The sequence below is a fragment of the Amia ocellicauda genome, chromosome 14, assembly GCF_036373705.1.
Source record: "Amia ocellicauda isolate fAmiCal2 chromosome 14, fAmiCal2.hap1, whole genome shotgun sequence".
NCBI lineage: Eukaryota > Metazoa > Chordata > Actinopteri > Amiiformes > Amiidae > Amia > Amia ocellicauda.
Window position 1 is genome coordinate 18,351,678 of NC_089863.1, and position 16,383 is coordinate 18,368,060.

General features: G+C 42.7%; 1 protein-coding gene across 3 annotated transcripts in view; it reads left to right on the top strand.

Moving 5' to 3' along the window:
• The window catches only part of LOC136767749 (zinc finger protein 271), a 62,453-nt gene that overhangs the window by 29,571 nt on the left and 16,499 nt on the right, over nt 1-16,383 (top strand). The window contains exon 1 of one of the 3 annotated variants that reach the window (XM_066721715.1): nt 6,193-6,666. The exons of 1 other annotated variant lie outside the window; for it this stretch is intronic. In XM_066721715.1, coding sequence (XP_066577812.1) covers nt 6,381-6,666 — 286 coding nt within the window. In that variant the 5' untranslated portion in view covers nt 6,193-6,380. Of the gene's footprint in view, nt 1-6,192; nt 6,667-15,677; nt 16,120-16,383 lie in introns of those variants that run through there. One more of the 3 variants, XM_066721717.1, reaches the window with a different exon arrangement.

Sequence of the window (16,383 nt, forward strand, 5' to 3'; positions counted from 1 at the left end):
AGTGGGGTGTATTTACGTGGCCTTGGAATTTAAATAAAACAAAGCAAATCGCTTTCTACATATTACATATTTGTTTATTTTATACAGCGTTTTTTCTCATCTTTATCAATGGTACCAGTAATTCTGGAGGTGTATATACACTACCAGTCAAACAGAGTGAGTGAGGTGTTTTAAAACACCCCCATTTTTCCAGGTTTTATTGAAATTTAAGCAGTTCCAAGTCCAGTGAATAACCTGAAATGGTACAAAGGTAAGCGGTAAACTGCCAGATGTTAAAAAAATAAGTTTAGGTTACCAAAAACTGAAAAATAATGTACATTTCAGAGTTATATACTGTGTTACTACAACCTCTTAAGCATTGTTTGGCTCCTGTGCATAGTAGTTACACTGTACAATGCGCACATCGTTTGAAAGCTTATTCTCTTGGCTACCAGGGCATTTCATTCTCAAACACATCCGATTTACAGTTTCCTTGTCGCCTGCTGTCATTAAGAGCCCAGCGGGTAAACGCGCAGTCTGCTCCGTGGGGGGTCTCATTCAGATGGTCACAGATCACTCCGTTTTGATCGGATTTCTTTGCAAATAGGCTTGTTTTGTTCAGAACAACCTAACAATTAATCCAGTATTAATTATTAGATGTTCTAAGAAACACAGAGAAGTTCTGATCCAATTATCTAAAATCATTGTGTATTAGTACACTTTAAACTGGATGTCCTTTTGATCAGTAGACTGTCTGGTTCCAGAATGTCATAATTGTCAATATTTTGAGATTTTGTATTCCTACTCAGACCAAGTATCCCATACCCCCAATTTCAGAATGCGGAGGGGAGGGGGGGGCGTAAATGTGAAGGGGGTATAAAAAATGTATTTTTCACATCGGAGAATGCTTCACATCATTAGAAATGTCACATGGTTTCATGGGATACCAAACACTTGGCAAAGAACACAACAGTGAAGAGTACACATGGGATTAAAGAGAAGCACGCGGATTTGGTGCTACAAGAAGGGTATGAGAGGGGTTTGTCAGCTTAAGGGTTTCAATTTTGTTAAACAAAACAATTCCATTATTATTTTTTTATCTCCAATTGTTTATTGGTTCTATGCTTTCATTTCAGAGTACATTGAGACATTAAACTGCATAAATTTCAATAAAAACTGGAAAAATTGAGGTGTTCTAAAACTTTTAACCAGTAGTGTATGTGTATGTATTTTATATACACCGATCATCCATAACACTGACCACTGACCATTATCATGGCACCTGTCAGTGGGTGGGATATATTAGGCAGCAAGTGAACATTTTGTCCTCAAAGTTGATGTGTTAGAAGCAGGAAAAATGGGCAGCGTAAGGATCTGAGCGACTTTGACAAGGGCCAAATTGTGATGGCTAGACGACTGGGTCAGAGCATCTCCAAAACTGCAGCTCTTGTGGGGTGTTCCCGGTCTGCAGTGGTCAGTCCCTATCAAAAGTGGTCCAAGGAAGGAAAAGTGGTGAACCGGCGACAGGGTCATGGGCGGCCAAGGCTCATTGATGCACGTGGGGAGCGAAGGCTGGCCCGTGTGGTCTGATCCAACAGACGAGCTACTGTAGCTCAAATTGCTGAAAAAGTTAACGCTGGTTCTGATAGAAAGGTGTCAGAACACACAGTGCATCGCAGTTTGTTGCGTATGGGGCTGCGTAGCCGCAGACCAGTCAGGGTGCCCATGCTGACCCCTGTCCACTGCCGAAAGCGCCTACAATGGGCACGTGAGCATCAGAACTGGACCACGGAGCAATGGAAGAAGGTGGCCTGGTCTGATGAATCATGAGTTCAAGGTGTTGACTTGGCCTCCAAATTCCCCAGATCTCAATCCAATCGAGCATCTGTGGGATGTGCTGGACAAACAAGTCCGATCCATGGAGGCCCCACCTCGCAACTTACAGGACTTAAAGGATCTGCTGCTAACGTCTTGGTGCCAGATACCACAGCACACCTTCAGAGGTCTAGTGGAGTCCATGCCTCGACGGGTCAGGGCTGTTTTGGGACCTACACAATATTAGGCAGGTGGTCATAATGTTATGGCTGATCGGTGTATATATATACACCGCTGTAAGGGTACCAACAAACAATATATACACTCACCTAAAGGATTATTAGGAACACCATACTAATACTGTGTTTGACCCCCTTTCGCCTTCAGAACTGCCTTAATTCTACGTGGCATTGATTCAACAAGGTGCTGAAAGCATTCTTTAGAAATGTTGGCCCATATTGATAGGATTGCATCTTGCAGTTGATGGAGATTTGTGGGATGCACATCCAGGGCACGAAGCTCCCGTTCCACCACATCCCAAAGATGCTCTATTGGGTTGAGATCTGGTGACTGTGGGGGCCAGTTTAGTACAGTGAACTCATTGTCATGTTCAAGAAACCAATTTGAAATGATTCGACCTTTGTGACATGGTGCATTATCCTGCTGGAAGTAGCCATCAGAGGATGGGTACATGGTGGTCATAAAGGGATGGACATGGTCAGAAACAATGCTCAGGTAGGCCGTGGCATTTAAACGATGCCCAATTGGCACTAAGGGGCCTAAAGTGTGCCAAGAAAACATCCCCCACACCATTACACCACCACCACCAGCCTGCACAGTGGTAACAAGGCATGATGGATCCATGTTCTCATTCTGTTTACGCCAAATTCTGACTCTACCATCTGAATGTCTCAACAGAAATCGAGACTCATCAGACCAGGCAACATTTTTCCAGTCTTCAACTGTCCAATTTTGGTGAGCTTGTGCAAATTGTAGCCTCTTTTTCCTATTTGTAGTGGAGATGAGTGGTACCCGGTGGGGTCTTCTGCTGTTGTAGCCCATCCGCCTCAAGGTTGTACGTGTTGTGGCTTCACAAATGCTTTGCTGCATACCTCGGTTGTAACGAGTGGTTATTTCAGTCAAAGTTGCTCTTCTATCAGCTTGAATCAGTGGGCCCATTCTCCTTTGACCTCTAGCATCAACAAGGCATTTCCGCCCACAGGACTGCCGCATACTGGATGTTTTTCCCTTTTCACACCATTCTTTGTAAACCCTAGAAATGGTTGTGCGTGAAAATCCCAGTAACTGAGCAGATTGTGAAATACTCAGACCGGCCCGTCTGGCACCAACAACCATGCCACGCTCAAAATTGCTTAAATCACCTTTCTTTCCCATTCAGACATTCAGTTTGGAGTTCAGCAGATTGTCTTGACCAGGACCACACCCCTAAATGCATTGAAGCAACTGCCATGTGATTGGTTGGTTAGATAATTGCATTAATGAGAAATTGAACAGGTGTTCCTAATAATCCTTTAGGTGAGTGTATATACAGACGTGCTCAGATTTGTTGGTACCCTTACAGCTCATTGAAATAATGCTTCATTCCTCCTGAAAAGTGATTAAATTAAAAGCTATTGCATCATGTATACTTGCAGGAGGACTCCACTTTTGAAAGAAAAACATAAAAAAGCCAGACTGGAATTTGTTAAAATGCATATTGACAAGCCACAATACTTCTGGGAGAATGTCCTTTGGACAGATGAGCCAAAACTGGAGCTTTTTGGTAAGTCACATCAGCTCTATGTTCACAGATGAAAAAATGAAGTATTCAAAGAAAATAACACATTACCTACAGTGAAACATGGAAGATGCTTGGTTATGTTTTGGGGCTGCTTCGCTGCGCCTGGCACAGGGTGCCTTGAATCTGTGCAGGGCACAAAGAAATCTCAAGACTGTTAAGGCATTCTGGAGTGAAACGTACAGCCCAGTGTCAGAACGCTCGGTCTCAGTCGCAGGCCATGGGTCCTCCAACAGGATAATGACCCGAAACACACAGCTAAAAGCACCCAAGAATGGATAAGAACAAAACATCGGACTGTTCTGAAGTGGCCTTCTATGAGTCCTGATCTGAATCCTATTGAATATCTATGGAAAGAGCTGAAACTTGCAGTCTACAGAAGCACACATCAAACCTGAGACAGCTGGAGCAGTTTGCTCAGGAAGAGTGGGCCAAACTACCTGTTAACAGGTGCAGAAATTTCATTGAGAGCTACAGAAAACATTTGATTGCAGTGAAGGTTGTGCAACAAAATATTAGGTTGAGGGTCCCATCATTTTTGTCCATGCCATTTTCATTTGTTTTATTATTTACAATATTATGTTGAAAAACCAAATCAAAAGCAAATTTTGATTCCTATTAAATATGCAATAAACAATGTTAGATGCCAATTACTTTTGTCAGTTTCAAGTTATTTCAGAGGAAATTGTGCATTCTTCATTGTTTTGGGGAGGGGTACCAACAAAACCATATAAAACCATACAATTAAATAAAAAATATAACAAAACAAATGGTTTTTGTTCTTACCTTTATGTTTGGGGTCGATTTCTCAATTGCGCAATCTAGATTATATATTATGTAATGTGTGTGTGTGTGTGTATATATATATATATATATATATATATATATATATATATATATATATACACATACATACATACATAAAGGTATTTTTTATATACCAGAATGGAACCAATGACTAACTTTCCAATTGTGTGAGATAATTGGTTTAAAAATCAAAATACAAAGTGGGGAATGCTGGTTGACTGGTATTAAGGTGAATCAATGAAGGTCAATCGTAATGTAGCCTGAATCCAACCCCGAATCCAATCAGAATAATGCATTTTAATTAAAATATTTGTACACCATTCAAGTTCAAGTAATATGGCCATGGTTTGTGACACCTTTGCTCATTTTCACCAAGCAACCACGGCTTAAAACGAGCACAAAATATACCAACAAGCTGCAAAGCTAAATCATAAGCGACTGCATGGTTGGACAACCACAATTCACTTTGTATTGCGCTTATATTTTGTAAGTCAAGGGCGTCTGCTAATAAATAAATAATAATAATAATAATAATAATAATAATAATAATAATAATAATAATAATAATAATAATAATAATTCCGCGGTTTATAATCGGAACTGGCAACCCCGCCTGTAAGTATGTTGGCAGACACCTATGCGTACATCTGTGTACGGCGCATGCGCATGTTCGCAGAGACGCAGTAGTATAAATCAGACTTCAATACACGGCACTGTATGCTATTATATAAGTCTATTATTCACCAGAAGATGAGCCCCGATGTGAATCAGGGCGTCCAAAAAATTAATTGAAACTCATCAATGCTCCTCTCCACGGAAGTCTTTAGTAAAATACTGTTTTATTAGAATAAGTATTTTACATTACAAATAAAAACATCCAAAACATGTAATACTCATGATTAAAATGTTGTTAAAATCCAATTCTAAAATATTTTCTAAAACTTCATTTAGAAACCAAAATAGGCCTACAACGTGAATTCAAAACAAAATACATTAAGCAATAAAAACAATTAAAATTGTTAAAGTGGCAAACTGCCAAAAGAACAACAATCAAACAAAACAGTCTAATACATTGAAATTAACGGGAAATGCATCAGATAAAACAAAGAAACCAAACATCAAATAAACGTCTGAACAAGTGGAAACATCTTTGTGATGACCAATGTTTCTGAAAGCGATCTTATTCCATATGTGTGTGTATGGATTCTGCACATTACAGTATATTAGATGTTACTGCATGGCATGCTATTGCTGCACCGATTCATCTTCCCCGAATCCTAAAAACTCGTCTGATTAATAATGTTATGTTTGCAGGTGGTAAGTGGCAGCATACACAACACACAACTCCTAAAATAAGAGGAGTTGCAGACCGCAAAATAAAATCAAAGCCTTCATCAGATAGAAATGATAAATTAATTATCAAAATTGTTATTATATTTATCAGACCTGGCTTTGAACCATTTCTCAAAAAAACATTAATTACAACTTATCTGAAAGCAACTGGTTGAGGATAGTTCAAGACCATCTGACATCAACCTATAAGGGGCTTGATAGTGGTTTGGGCAAGGGGGGCTGCTGTGGCTAAATTGCCGCCCCTGTACACAAGAGTGTTGGTTCATTTGATTGTGTACATAGACCGAAACTGTTTAACTCGGGAAATATATAATAGAGCGGTTATACTTCGAAGTGTCCCGTCTCTCAACCCCACCAACATGGCGTTTCTGTGAACGTGTTATGATGACGTCAGTCTGTAGAAATCCCTCTATTCTGTGCTGAGCAGATAAGGGGCGGGTTTGTGCTTCAGTTCAAAAGCTATTGCATCATGTATACTTGCAGGAGGACTCCACGTTTGAAAGAAAAACAACGACAAACAATCCGGAGCTGAGAGGAGCAGCGGGCGTTTATACTGCGCAGTGTCCGTGAAGCGCAACCAGGCCACGCTGTGTATATTATTCATTTCATTCGTCTGCACTGAAGGCCGATGTCGGTGTCCGCGGCTCTGAGCGGCCGCCTGTCCTCGGCGCTGGCCGAGCTGATGAGAGCCGCCCTGTGTGAGATCTGGAAGGCGGTGGAAGAGACGGTGTCGGAGTCCCGGGTGGAAATAACCCGCAGACAGAGAGAAAACGAGGCGCTGAGGCGGAGGCTGCAGGAGCTCATGGTGGCGGGGGAGGCGGCTGTGTGTCACTGGAGCTCCGGAGCGGACGGGCCGCCTGTGCAGAGCCGAGGAGCCGGGAGGAGAGAGGGGGAGGCCCGGGCCGCCGGCGCTGGTAACTGTACTTGTTTATTTCTATACGAGGTGGAGAGACTGGGCTCTTAACAAAGTCTTAAACTCGGTAGTGAAGTGACACGATACTTTCGCCAACGGGAAGCTGCGTCCGACGTCACGGTGTGTGCAGACGCGTGGCTCGTCGGGCGGAGTTGCATTGTAATGGCTGATCAGAAGCGCTTGGCAAACAGTCGTGCACACACGGCGGCTCTATGCATCGTCATGTATTGCGGTGTTTAGTGTACCGGTGTCGGCGCTGCTGCTGTTCACACCTCGGACGAGCAACACGTGGGCAGAGGACGCGCCAAATATGGAGTATTAGCATGCACTGAGATACACTCATCAACATGCAACATGAAAAGAAGATTGAGTGACACAGTATTTAGCCAATAATATGTATAAATCTAAGTTTCTGGTGCCAATGTGAGAACTGTGCAGCCCTGCGTTACTGACTGAATCAAGAGCTTCACAGCCTTATTACTGTCACCTTCAGGACTGGGAAGTTAGGGTAAATGCGATTGCGTTTTTCACATTTTAATTTGAGTCCCATGAAACGTAACGTGTACTTTTCATAGTCATGTTTTTATAGGTTAGCACTGTTCAAGAGCAGCGACTTATAAAAGTGAACCTTCTGCACGCTATTAATAATATTAAGCACACATTAAATTACTAGTTTTGTTTTAACAGCACCATAATTTAACTTGTTCGGGTAAAATGTGGTCTAGGCTTACACGTTTAGCGCTTGTTACAATGGCACTAAATGCACATACATTCATAGATGCATAAAAAACAGCATTATCCTCCAGTCCCTCTATTATTATTAATAATAATAATAATAATTATTATTATTATTTCTTGGCAGACGCCCTTATCCAGGGAGACTTACAACATAAGGACAGGGATGGTGAAGCTTTTTTGAATGGCGTGCCCAAAGTCTGGTTTGTATACTTTGCTAAGTGCCAAAGGGTGCCAATGATCAATTGGGGATATGAAAGTTTACACAGGGGTTAAACAGCAATTTGTTTAATCAATACGTATTGTTTTTTGTTGTAATTAACTTATTAAGCAAACATGCCAACAAAACAAACCACAATACAGAAAAATGTAAGAACTATGGACAGATAGAACCATCCCACCCAACCACCACCTGCATCCACTGCCAACCTCCCCCACCTTGAACCCACCCCCTCATCCCTCTGTAGTCTGGAGAGCAAGTGCAGCTGCAGTCTGCTAATGGGAGTCTGCTGAAGAGTACATATTCTTCCCATAGAAATATATAAATATGCAGGTTCCATTTTTGCTCACAGATTATTGTCAATTTACAAATAAAAAAAAGCAATAGTAATATCACTTCACTAGCTCGATTATTTTTTGAATATGTCCCTTTTTATTTTGGACAATGAGAACCTATAATCCTCATTGAAATTAAATCAATCTTAATTGTACATAGTGGAACAGCATGCCACCATGTATGTCACAACATTAAAGCATGAAGAATAAGTGCATCATACAATGAATAGATCATTTAAATGTTGCAGTATTGCTGCAGTGCAGTAAAATGCATGAATCGCATATCATCACACATTAAGTCTGAGGATTATAATGCTAAAGTACATTTAAAACTGTAGCGGTGGCACGGTACATTATTCATACATTGACAATTTCTATCAACGAGAGAGTAAAATCAATATGATTGTCACGTCAAAACCTCTGAATGTCTGGAGACAGCCCTAATTGAATATATAATTTGTTTGGTCTACGCACTGTATTATACTATATATTATTTTTTATCTAAGCGTGGGGTCTCTTCTTTCTCGCTGGTAACATCGTCAAATAAAATTGATAAAATTGTTATTTATTTTTAATTCTGTATCTCCTTCAGTGCTTATGTGGCAGGAGAACAGCGCTCAGTCCTCAGCATGGCACTCATCAGGGGGTCAGTTGAGCAGTTAGCTGGGGGTGGTCTGGAGATAGTACTGCACTAGGTAGCACAGAGATGGATAGGCAGCTCTGTAGGAACTCTGCAAGTTTTTTTTTTTTCCAATTAACTCTTCAGTACTTGTATTATTAAATTAAACGCTGCTGCATTCACAGCAGGCGGGCCGCTGTATTCTAACTGCAATGTCTCTGTGCTGGAGTCTGTGGCCGCTGGACAATTCCCTGTACACTGGGACAGTGCTGCAGAGTGGGCCCTCCTTTAGTGTGTCTGTGCCATACTGGGGTCAGATGCTTCATGAGTTTTCAGAGCTGCTGTCCTCAGAGCTGATCTCCTGTTTTTTCTCTCCTCCAGGAGCTGTAGAGGCCAGCGCTCTCCCTGACTCTGGGGAAAGGGCTCCCATTGAGCAGCAGCACTGGGAGCAGGAGTGGAGCTCCAGTCTGAGGCAGGACACACAGCCCACAGATACTGAAGACAACCAGGGTCTGACTGAGCAGCACAGGAGCAGACAGAGTGAGGAGGAGCTCAGGGGATTGGAGTCTGGACACATGGCAGAGCCACACACTGAGGGGTCAACACAGGGACTCGAGGCAGCTGGTGCTGAGCTGGGCTCTACCCAAACACAGTGTGAACCCAATGTTCTGTCAGTTTATATTAAAACGGAGGATGATACACTGGACTCCGTTTATACATTGGATCCGAGAACAGAGACTCTCTTCAGTGACACACTCTGTAGTCTGAAAACAGACAGTATTACAGACAGCACAGGGCCTGAGCTCCCTGTAGGTGGACAGTGTGATGCAGAGTCTTCTGCCTTGAGGGTGGGGCACAATGAGGGGAGTGACAGTGCAATGAGGAGGGAGAGCCCATCATCACAGCGCAGACAGCTGCGTCCCAGACTCCCCAGCTCCGCCAGCCCCCCCTCCTCACTCTCCCCACCGCAACCTGGGAAACAGCAACGTGGCCATCTCTGTCCCCAGTGTGGGAAGAGTTTTGCTCAATTGGGAGCTCTTAAAATCCATCAACGGGTTCACACAGGAGAGAAACTATACAGCTGTCCGCAGTGTGGGAAGAGTTTCACTCAGACGGGAGCTCTTAAAATCCACCAGCGTTTTCACACAGATGAGCGACCACACTGCTGCACCCAGTGTGGGAAGAGATTCCATCAGATAGGAAATTTGAAAACCCACCAGCGCATTCACACAGGAGAGAAACCGTTCAGCTGCACCCAATGTGGGAAGAGTTTCAATCAGGTGGGAAATCTGAAAATCCATCAGCGCATTCACACAGGAGAGAAACCGTTCTGCTGCCCTCAGTGTGGGAAGAGATTCGCTCTGGCAGGTGACCTTAGAAGGCACCAGCTCATTCACACGGGAGAGAAACCGTTCTCCTGCACTGAGTGTGGCAAGAGCTTCACTCAGATATCAAATCTAAAAACCCACCAGCGTACTCACACAGGAGATACATAAGCTGTTTCTCTCTAGGGAGAGAAAGAGCTTCAGCCAGCTGGGCACACTAAGAGAGACCCCAGCAGACCCACTTGTGAGAGAGGGGACTGGCAGAGCTACAGTAGGGAAAAGTGGGCAAATTAGAGTGTATTGGCTTTGACTGAATGTTCTTCTCTGTGACCATATCAGGGCTGTTCTCTGTCTGCTCGAGGCTTGTACCTCGAACACGTCTGGTTTGTCTCAGGGCTCGGACCCTTCACTGAATCCAGGGATCGTCTGTATCTCTGTCCCCTGTCTGTGTGTATTCTTTCACTACTTAATAAACATCTTGGTTCAACACCATGTCCTGTGGATTCCTTCCACCGATTGTTTCCAGCCTTTATGTGTTTTCTTTATTGCAGAGCTATGAGACTCGGTTTAGTAACAGGGAAGTTAATGTCTTTCCCTTTGAAGGAAGCTAAAAATCCTGTCATGTCTCAGTGGCCTGGGGACCACAACCTCATATGCTCACTCTAGACTTCACCCCCCACTGTGTCCTGTGTTCCTGTTTGTCATGTCAGCAGCTGAATCGAGGAGGCCTGGAGCGGCAGTGAAGGGATTCATTACAAATTGCATTATAGAACACTCGTTTATGATGTATTTTATCACATACGTGTACTGTACAGTATTTTACGTGCGCTATACACGTATAGTCAGGGGTGGACAAATCACTGCTATGTGTGGTAGTCCGATGGGCTACCAAAAAGGTAAACTGTATCAGACGTTAATGAACATTTCCAATAATGCAGAATTAGACAGATACAATTGTAAAGTGGTACAACGTATTTGAAGAGAGATGTATTTGGTATGTTTGCCCATTGTTTTTTTTGTTTCACAATTCAATACTCAATTATTTGTAAATTAAACGTGACAAGGGAAACATTTGGCCCCATGGCTAGAATAACGTAAACACATAAAACCATACTGAATTAATGTAGAACAACTTGCAGCTACATTAAGTGAAAACATTATACATGGATAGAAAGCCTGGATATAGCTTTATTGGTATAAAATCTGTGCTCTATACATACTTTTGAAAATGTATTATAGAGGTTTTATTTTTATTCTTTTATAAACATTTAAATCGATGAAAGTCCAAAAGAAAAGTTGAGAGCATTGCTATATCTGATTCAGTTGTTACATGAAGTACACAATAAATCTAATTTCTGACAACTCTAGCTCCTTATTTTTTCTAATGGGGAAAAAGTTTATTTTGTGAAATACAATTGCATGTTAACAATTCACTCACCGAGCTTGACTTAAATTACCATCACAACCTAAAACCATTGCCTATATACACACTCACCTAAAGGATTATTAGGAACACCATACTAATACTGTGTTTGACCCCCTTTCGCCTTCAGAACTGCCTTAATTCTACGTGGCATTGATTCAACAAGGTGCTGAAAGCATTCTTTAGAAATGTTGGCCCATATTGATAGGATAGCATCTTGCAGTTGATGGAGATTTGTGGGATGCACATCCAGGGCACGAAGCTCCCGTTCCACCACATCCCAAAGATGCTCTATTGGGTTGAGATCTGGTGACTGTGGGGGCAAGTTTAGTACAGTGAACTCATTGTCATGTTCAAGAAACCAATTTGAAATGATTCCACCTTTGTGACATGGTGCATTATCCTGCTGGAAGTAGCCATCAGAGGATGGGTACATGGTGGTCATAAAGGGATGGACATGGTCAGAAACAATGCTCAGGTAGGCCGTGGCATTTAAACGATGCCCAATTGGCACTAAGGGGCCTAAAGTGTGCCAAGAAAACATCCCCCACACCATTACACCACCACCACCAGCCTGCACAGTGGTAACAAGGCATGATGGATCCATGTTCTCATTCTGTTTACGCCAAATTCGGACTCTACCATCTGAATGTCTCAACAGAAATCGAGACTCATCAGACCAGGCAACATTTTTCCAGTCTTCAACTGTCCAATTTTGGTGAGCTTGTGCAAATTGTAGCCTCTTTTTCCTATTTGTAGTGGAGATGAGTGGTACCCGGTGGGGTCTTCTGCTGTTGTAGCCCATCCGCCTCAAGGTTGTACGTGTTGTGGCTTCACAAATGCTTTGCTGCATACCTCGGTTGTAACGAGTGGTTATTTCAGTCAAAGTTGCTCTTCTATCAGCTTGAATCAGTCGGCCCATTCTCCTCTGACCTCTAGCATCAACAAGGCATTTTCGCCCACAGGACTGCCGCATACTGGATGTTTTTCCCTTTTCACACCATTCTTTGTAAACCCTAGAAATGGTTGTGCGTGAAAATCCCAGTAACTGAGCAGATTGTGAAATACTCAGACCGGCCCGTCTGGCACCAACAACCATGCCACGCTCAAAATTGCTTAAATCACCTTTCTTTCCCATTCAGACATTCAGTTTGGAGTTCAGGAGATTGTCTTGACCAGGACCACACCCCTAAATGCATTGAAGCAACTGCCATGTGATTGGTTGATTAGATAATTGCATTAATGAGAAATTGAACAGGTGTTCCTATTAATCCTTTAAGTGAGTGTATATGTCTCTATTTGGTAGGCGCCAATTAATTAATTCATTGAGTTATTTCTATTGGTAAAGACTGGAGCCCCTGCTATGCTATACTGTGTTTCGTCAGGACCAGGGCTGGTGCCCCCAGCTTTACTCTAAGACACACACATCCCAGCACTGAGCCATCTTATAGTCACACAAACTATAATGAAAACTCCATCTATACTGTCAGGGGTGAACAAAACCACTATGTCCCAAAGCCCGCTGGACTACCAGCAATTCAGATATTTTTTTGGTTTGTTGTTTTCATGGCAGTTTCTAGTGCAGATTGTATACATTGTTGTAATGTGTGGGCGACATTGACACTGAACACCAAGTTCTGATTGGCAGCTTATTATCGTTGTTCTCTAAGCGGAAAGCCAAACTGTGATGTCTGAGCTGGCCAAAAACTGGAAAATTACAGATAAAATTAAATCATCAAATATAGGCAAGATTATTCACCTAAAGGATTATTAGGAACACCTGTTCAATTTCTCATTAATGCAATTATCTAATCAACCAATCACATGGCAGTTGCTTCAATGCATTTAGGGGTGTGGTCCTGGTCAAGACAATCTCCTGAACTCCAAACTGAATGTCTGAATGGGAAAGAAAGGTGATTTAAGCAATTTTGAGCGTGGCATGGTTGTTGGTGCCAGACGGGCCGGTCTGAGTATTTCACAATCTGCTCAGTTACTGGGATTTTCACGCACAACCATTTCTAGGGTTTACAAAGAATGGTGTGAAAAGGGAAAAACATCCAGTATGCGGCAGTCCTGTGGGCGAAAATGCCTTGTTGATGCTAGAGGTCAGAGGAGAATGGGCCGACTGATTCAAGCTGATAGGAGAGCAACTTTGACTGAAATAACCACTCGTTACAACCGAGGTATGCAGCAAAGCATTTGTGAAGCCACAACACGTACAACCTTGAGGCGGATGGGCTACAACAGCAGAAGACCCCACCGGGTACCACTCATCTCCACTACAAATAGGAAAAAGAGGCTACAATTTGCACAAGCTCACCAAAATTGGACAGTTGAAGACTGGAAAAATGTTGCCTGGTCTGATGAGTCTCGATTTCTGTTGAGACATTCAGATGGTAGAGTCCGAATTTGGCGTAAACAGAATGAGAACATGGATCCATCATGCCTTGTTACCACTGTGCAGGCTGGTGGTGGTGGTGTAATGGTGTGGGAGATGTTTTCTTGGCACACTTTAGGCCCCTTAGTGCCAATTGGGCATCGTTTAAATGCCACGGCCTACCTGAGCATTGTTTCTGACCATGTCCATCCCTTTATGACCACCATGTACCCATCCTCTGATGGCTACTTCCAGCAGGATAATGCACCATGTCACAAAGGTGGAATCATTTCAAATTGGTTTCTTGAACATGACAATGAGTTCACTGTACTAAACTGGCCCCCACAGTCACCAGATCTCAACCCAATAGAGCATCTTTGGGATGTGGTGGAACGGGAGCTTCGTGCCCTGGATGTGCATCCCACAAATCTCCATCAACTGCAAGATGCTATCCTATCAATATGGGCCAACATTTCTAAAGAATGCTTTCAGCACCTTGTTGAATCAATGCCACGTAGAATTAAGGCAGTTCTGAAGGCGAAAGGGGGTCAAACACAGTATTAGTATGGTGTTCCTAATAATCCTTTAGGTGAGTGTACAATAGCCTATATGTATGTATTTGAAACCTCCCCAAGAGGTTTCCCCTCATCACAATCCACAGTGTCTCTTATCCAGGTCCTGCCAGCACAGCTTCAGACCTCATCTCCCCTTCTCCTCTGTGCTCTTTTTGTTTTTTCCATCTCTTTGGAGCCATCCTGTAGCTTCTTTAATTCTCCTCTGACCTGTGCTTCTTGCAGTGTGCTTCTTCTGGCCCGTCGACATTTTCACAACATCTTATGTCACATACTTTTGTTTGTTCTCTGATCCATTATTTGTTTTCTGACCCTTCTTGTTATTCCAAATATATATCTTTCCACACTTTGAATATATATGTATATGTGTACATACAGATGGGTGACAAATTAAAGGAAAAACCTGAATAAGTGAGTGGAGGAACATAAAGAATGCAGATGCCTCCAAAGAGGTGTACTGCATGATACAATTAAGAAATTAACATCTTATGTTCAGGCCTGACTGCTTGACCCCATACAGTGAGGGGGTTCGGAGGCTCTGTTATGCTGTGGGGGCATTTTCCTGCCATATTTTGGGTCCATTTGTACCCTTTAGAGGGAAGGGTCTCTGCAAATAATTACAAAGATATTCTGAGTGATCACCTTTATGCTATGGTGACACATTTCTCTCCTGATGGGAGTGGTCTCTTCCAGGATGACAATGCCCCATCCACAGGGCACGAGGGCTCACTGAATGGTGTGATGAGTATGAAAATGATGTGAATCGGATGCTATGGCCTTCGCAGTCACCAGATCTCAACCCAATTGAACACCTATGGGAGATTGTGGACCGATGTGTTAGACAGCGCTCTCCACCACCATCATCAAAACCCCAAATGAGGGAATATCTTTTGGAAGAATGGTGTCCATCCCTCCAGTAGAGTCCAGAGACTCGTACAATCTGTGCCAAGAGCATTGAAGCTGTGCTGGCAGCTCGTGGTGCCCAACACCTCACTGAGACACTTTATGTTGGTTTTTCCTTTAATTTGTCACCCGTCTGTATATGTATGTAATGAATACAATGAAATATAAATACATTATAAACAAAATATTTGATTGCTGCAAAAAATTGTCTAATAGTGAGTATAGCATTGTTCCCCTTGCACTTACAATACACACTAGCTGTTGAACACCTTCATAGAATGATTTTGAGTGGACAAAGCTCAATACATAACCAATGCTGTACATTCAATTGTAATCTCTATCTGTAATTGTGAGATTTGCTAAACACTTTTAAAAGTACAACTTTAGCACTACTTCTACTACTACTACTACTACTACTACTACTACTACTACTACTACTACTACTACGAAGAAGAAGAAGAAGAAGAAGAAGAAGAAGATGTGTTTGTGTGTTTTGTTTTTTGGATAATACCTATGTACAAAGTCACTTGCATTCAACAAACACATGGAAAAAGAGTAAAGCAGTTACATTACGTGGAGCAGCAATATGTCCTGTTTCTGTCCCCCTACAAAGATAGCGCTTCTCTCTACGATGACGACACTTCCAAGGAAACCCTCTATCTCTGTGTTGAGCAGTGCCCGGATTAGGGGCGGGGATTGTGCTTCACTTCATACAGAAGGGAAGAAAAACAAGTACTCCACCAGCTGAAAGGGGTGTCAAGCTTATTTTTTCCTCCCTTGGTAGACATGTATATGTAATGGTCTCTTATTAAAAGACGAACCGAGACTGTTTCGGAAAACCCAGTGGAAATAAGCCGAAGAGAGAGCGACGCGGAGCCGGTGAGACGCAGGCTGTGGGAGCGGCTGGGAAGCAGACAGAGAGGGAGACCGGGCGAGAAGCTGCCGGTTAGTGAACCAGCTTTAATTCATTGTTTGGTAATGTCGGGGGAGTTGTGGCTTAGGGTTAAATCGTGCCCTGTCCATCAAGGTGGAAACACTGTAGATAAAAACTACCTGGCGCCTACCAAGATACAAATAATAAGGTGTAGGTATTCTGTGTGAAGTAACTGGATTTTATTCGCCGTTTTGCAGGACGACCTACGCGGTTTGACAGTCGCTGCGCTTTCGTTTGTCTGTTTCCCCTTTGCCTGCTACATTGTAGATCACAGA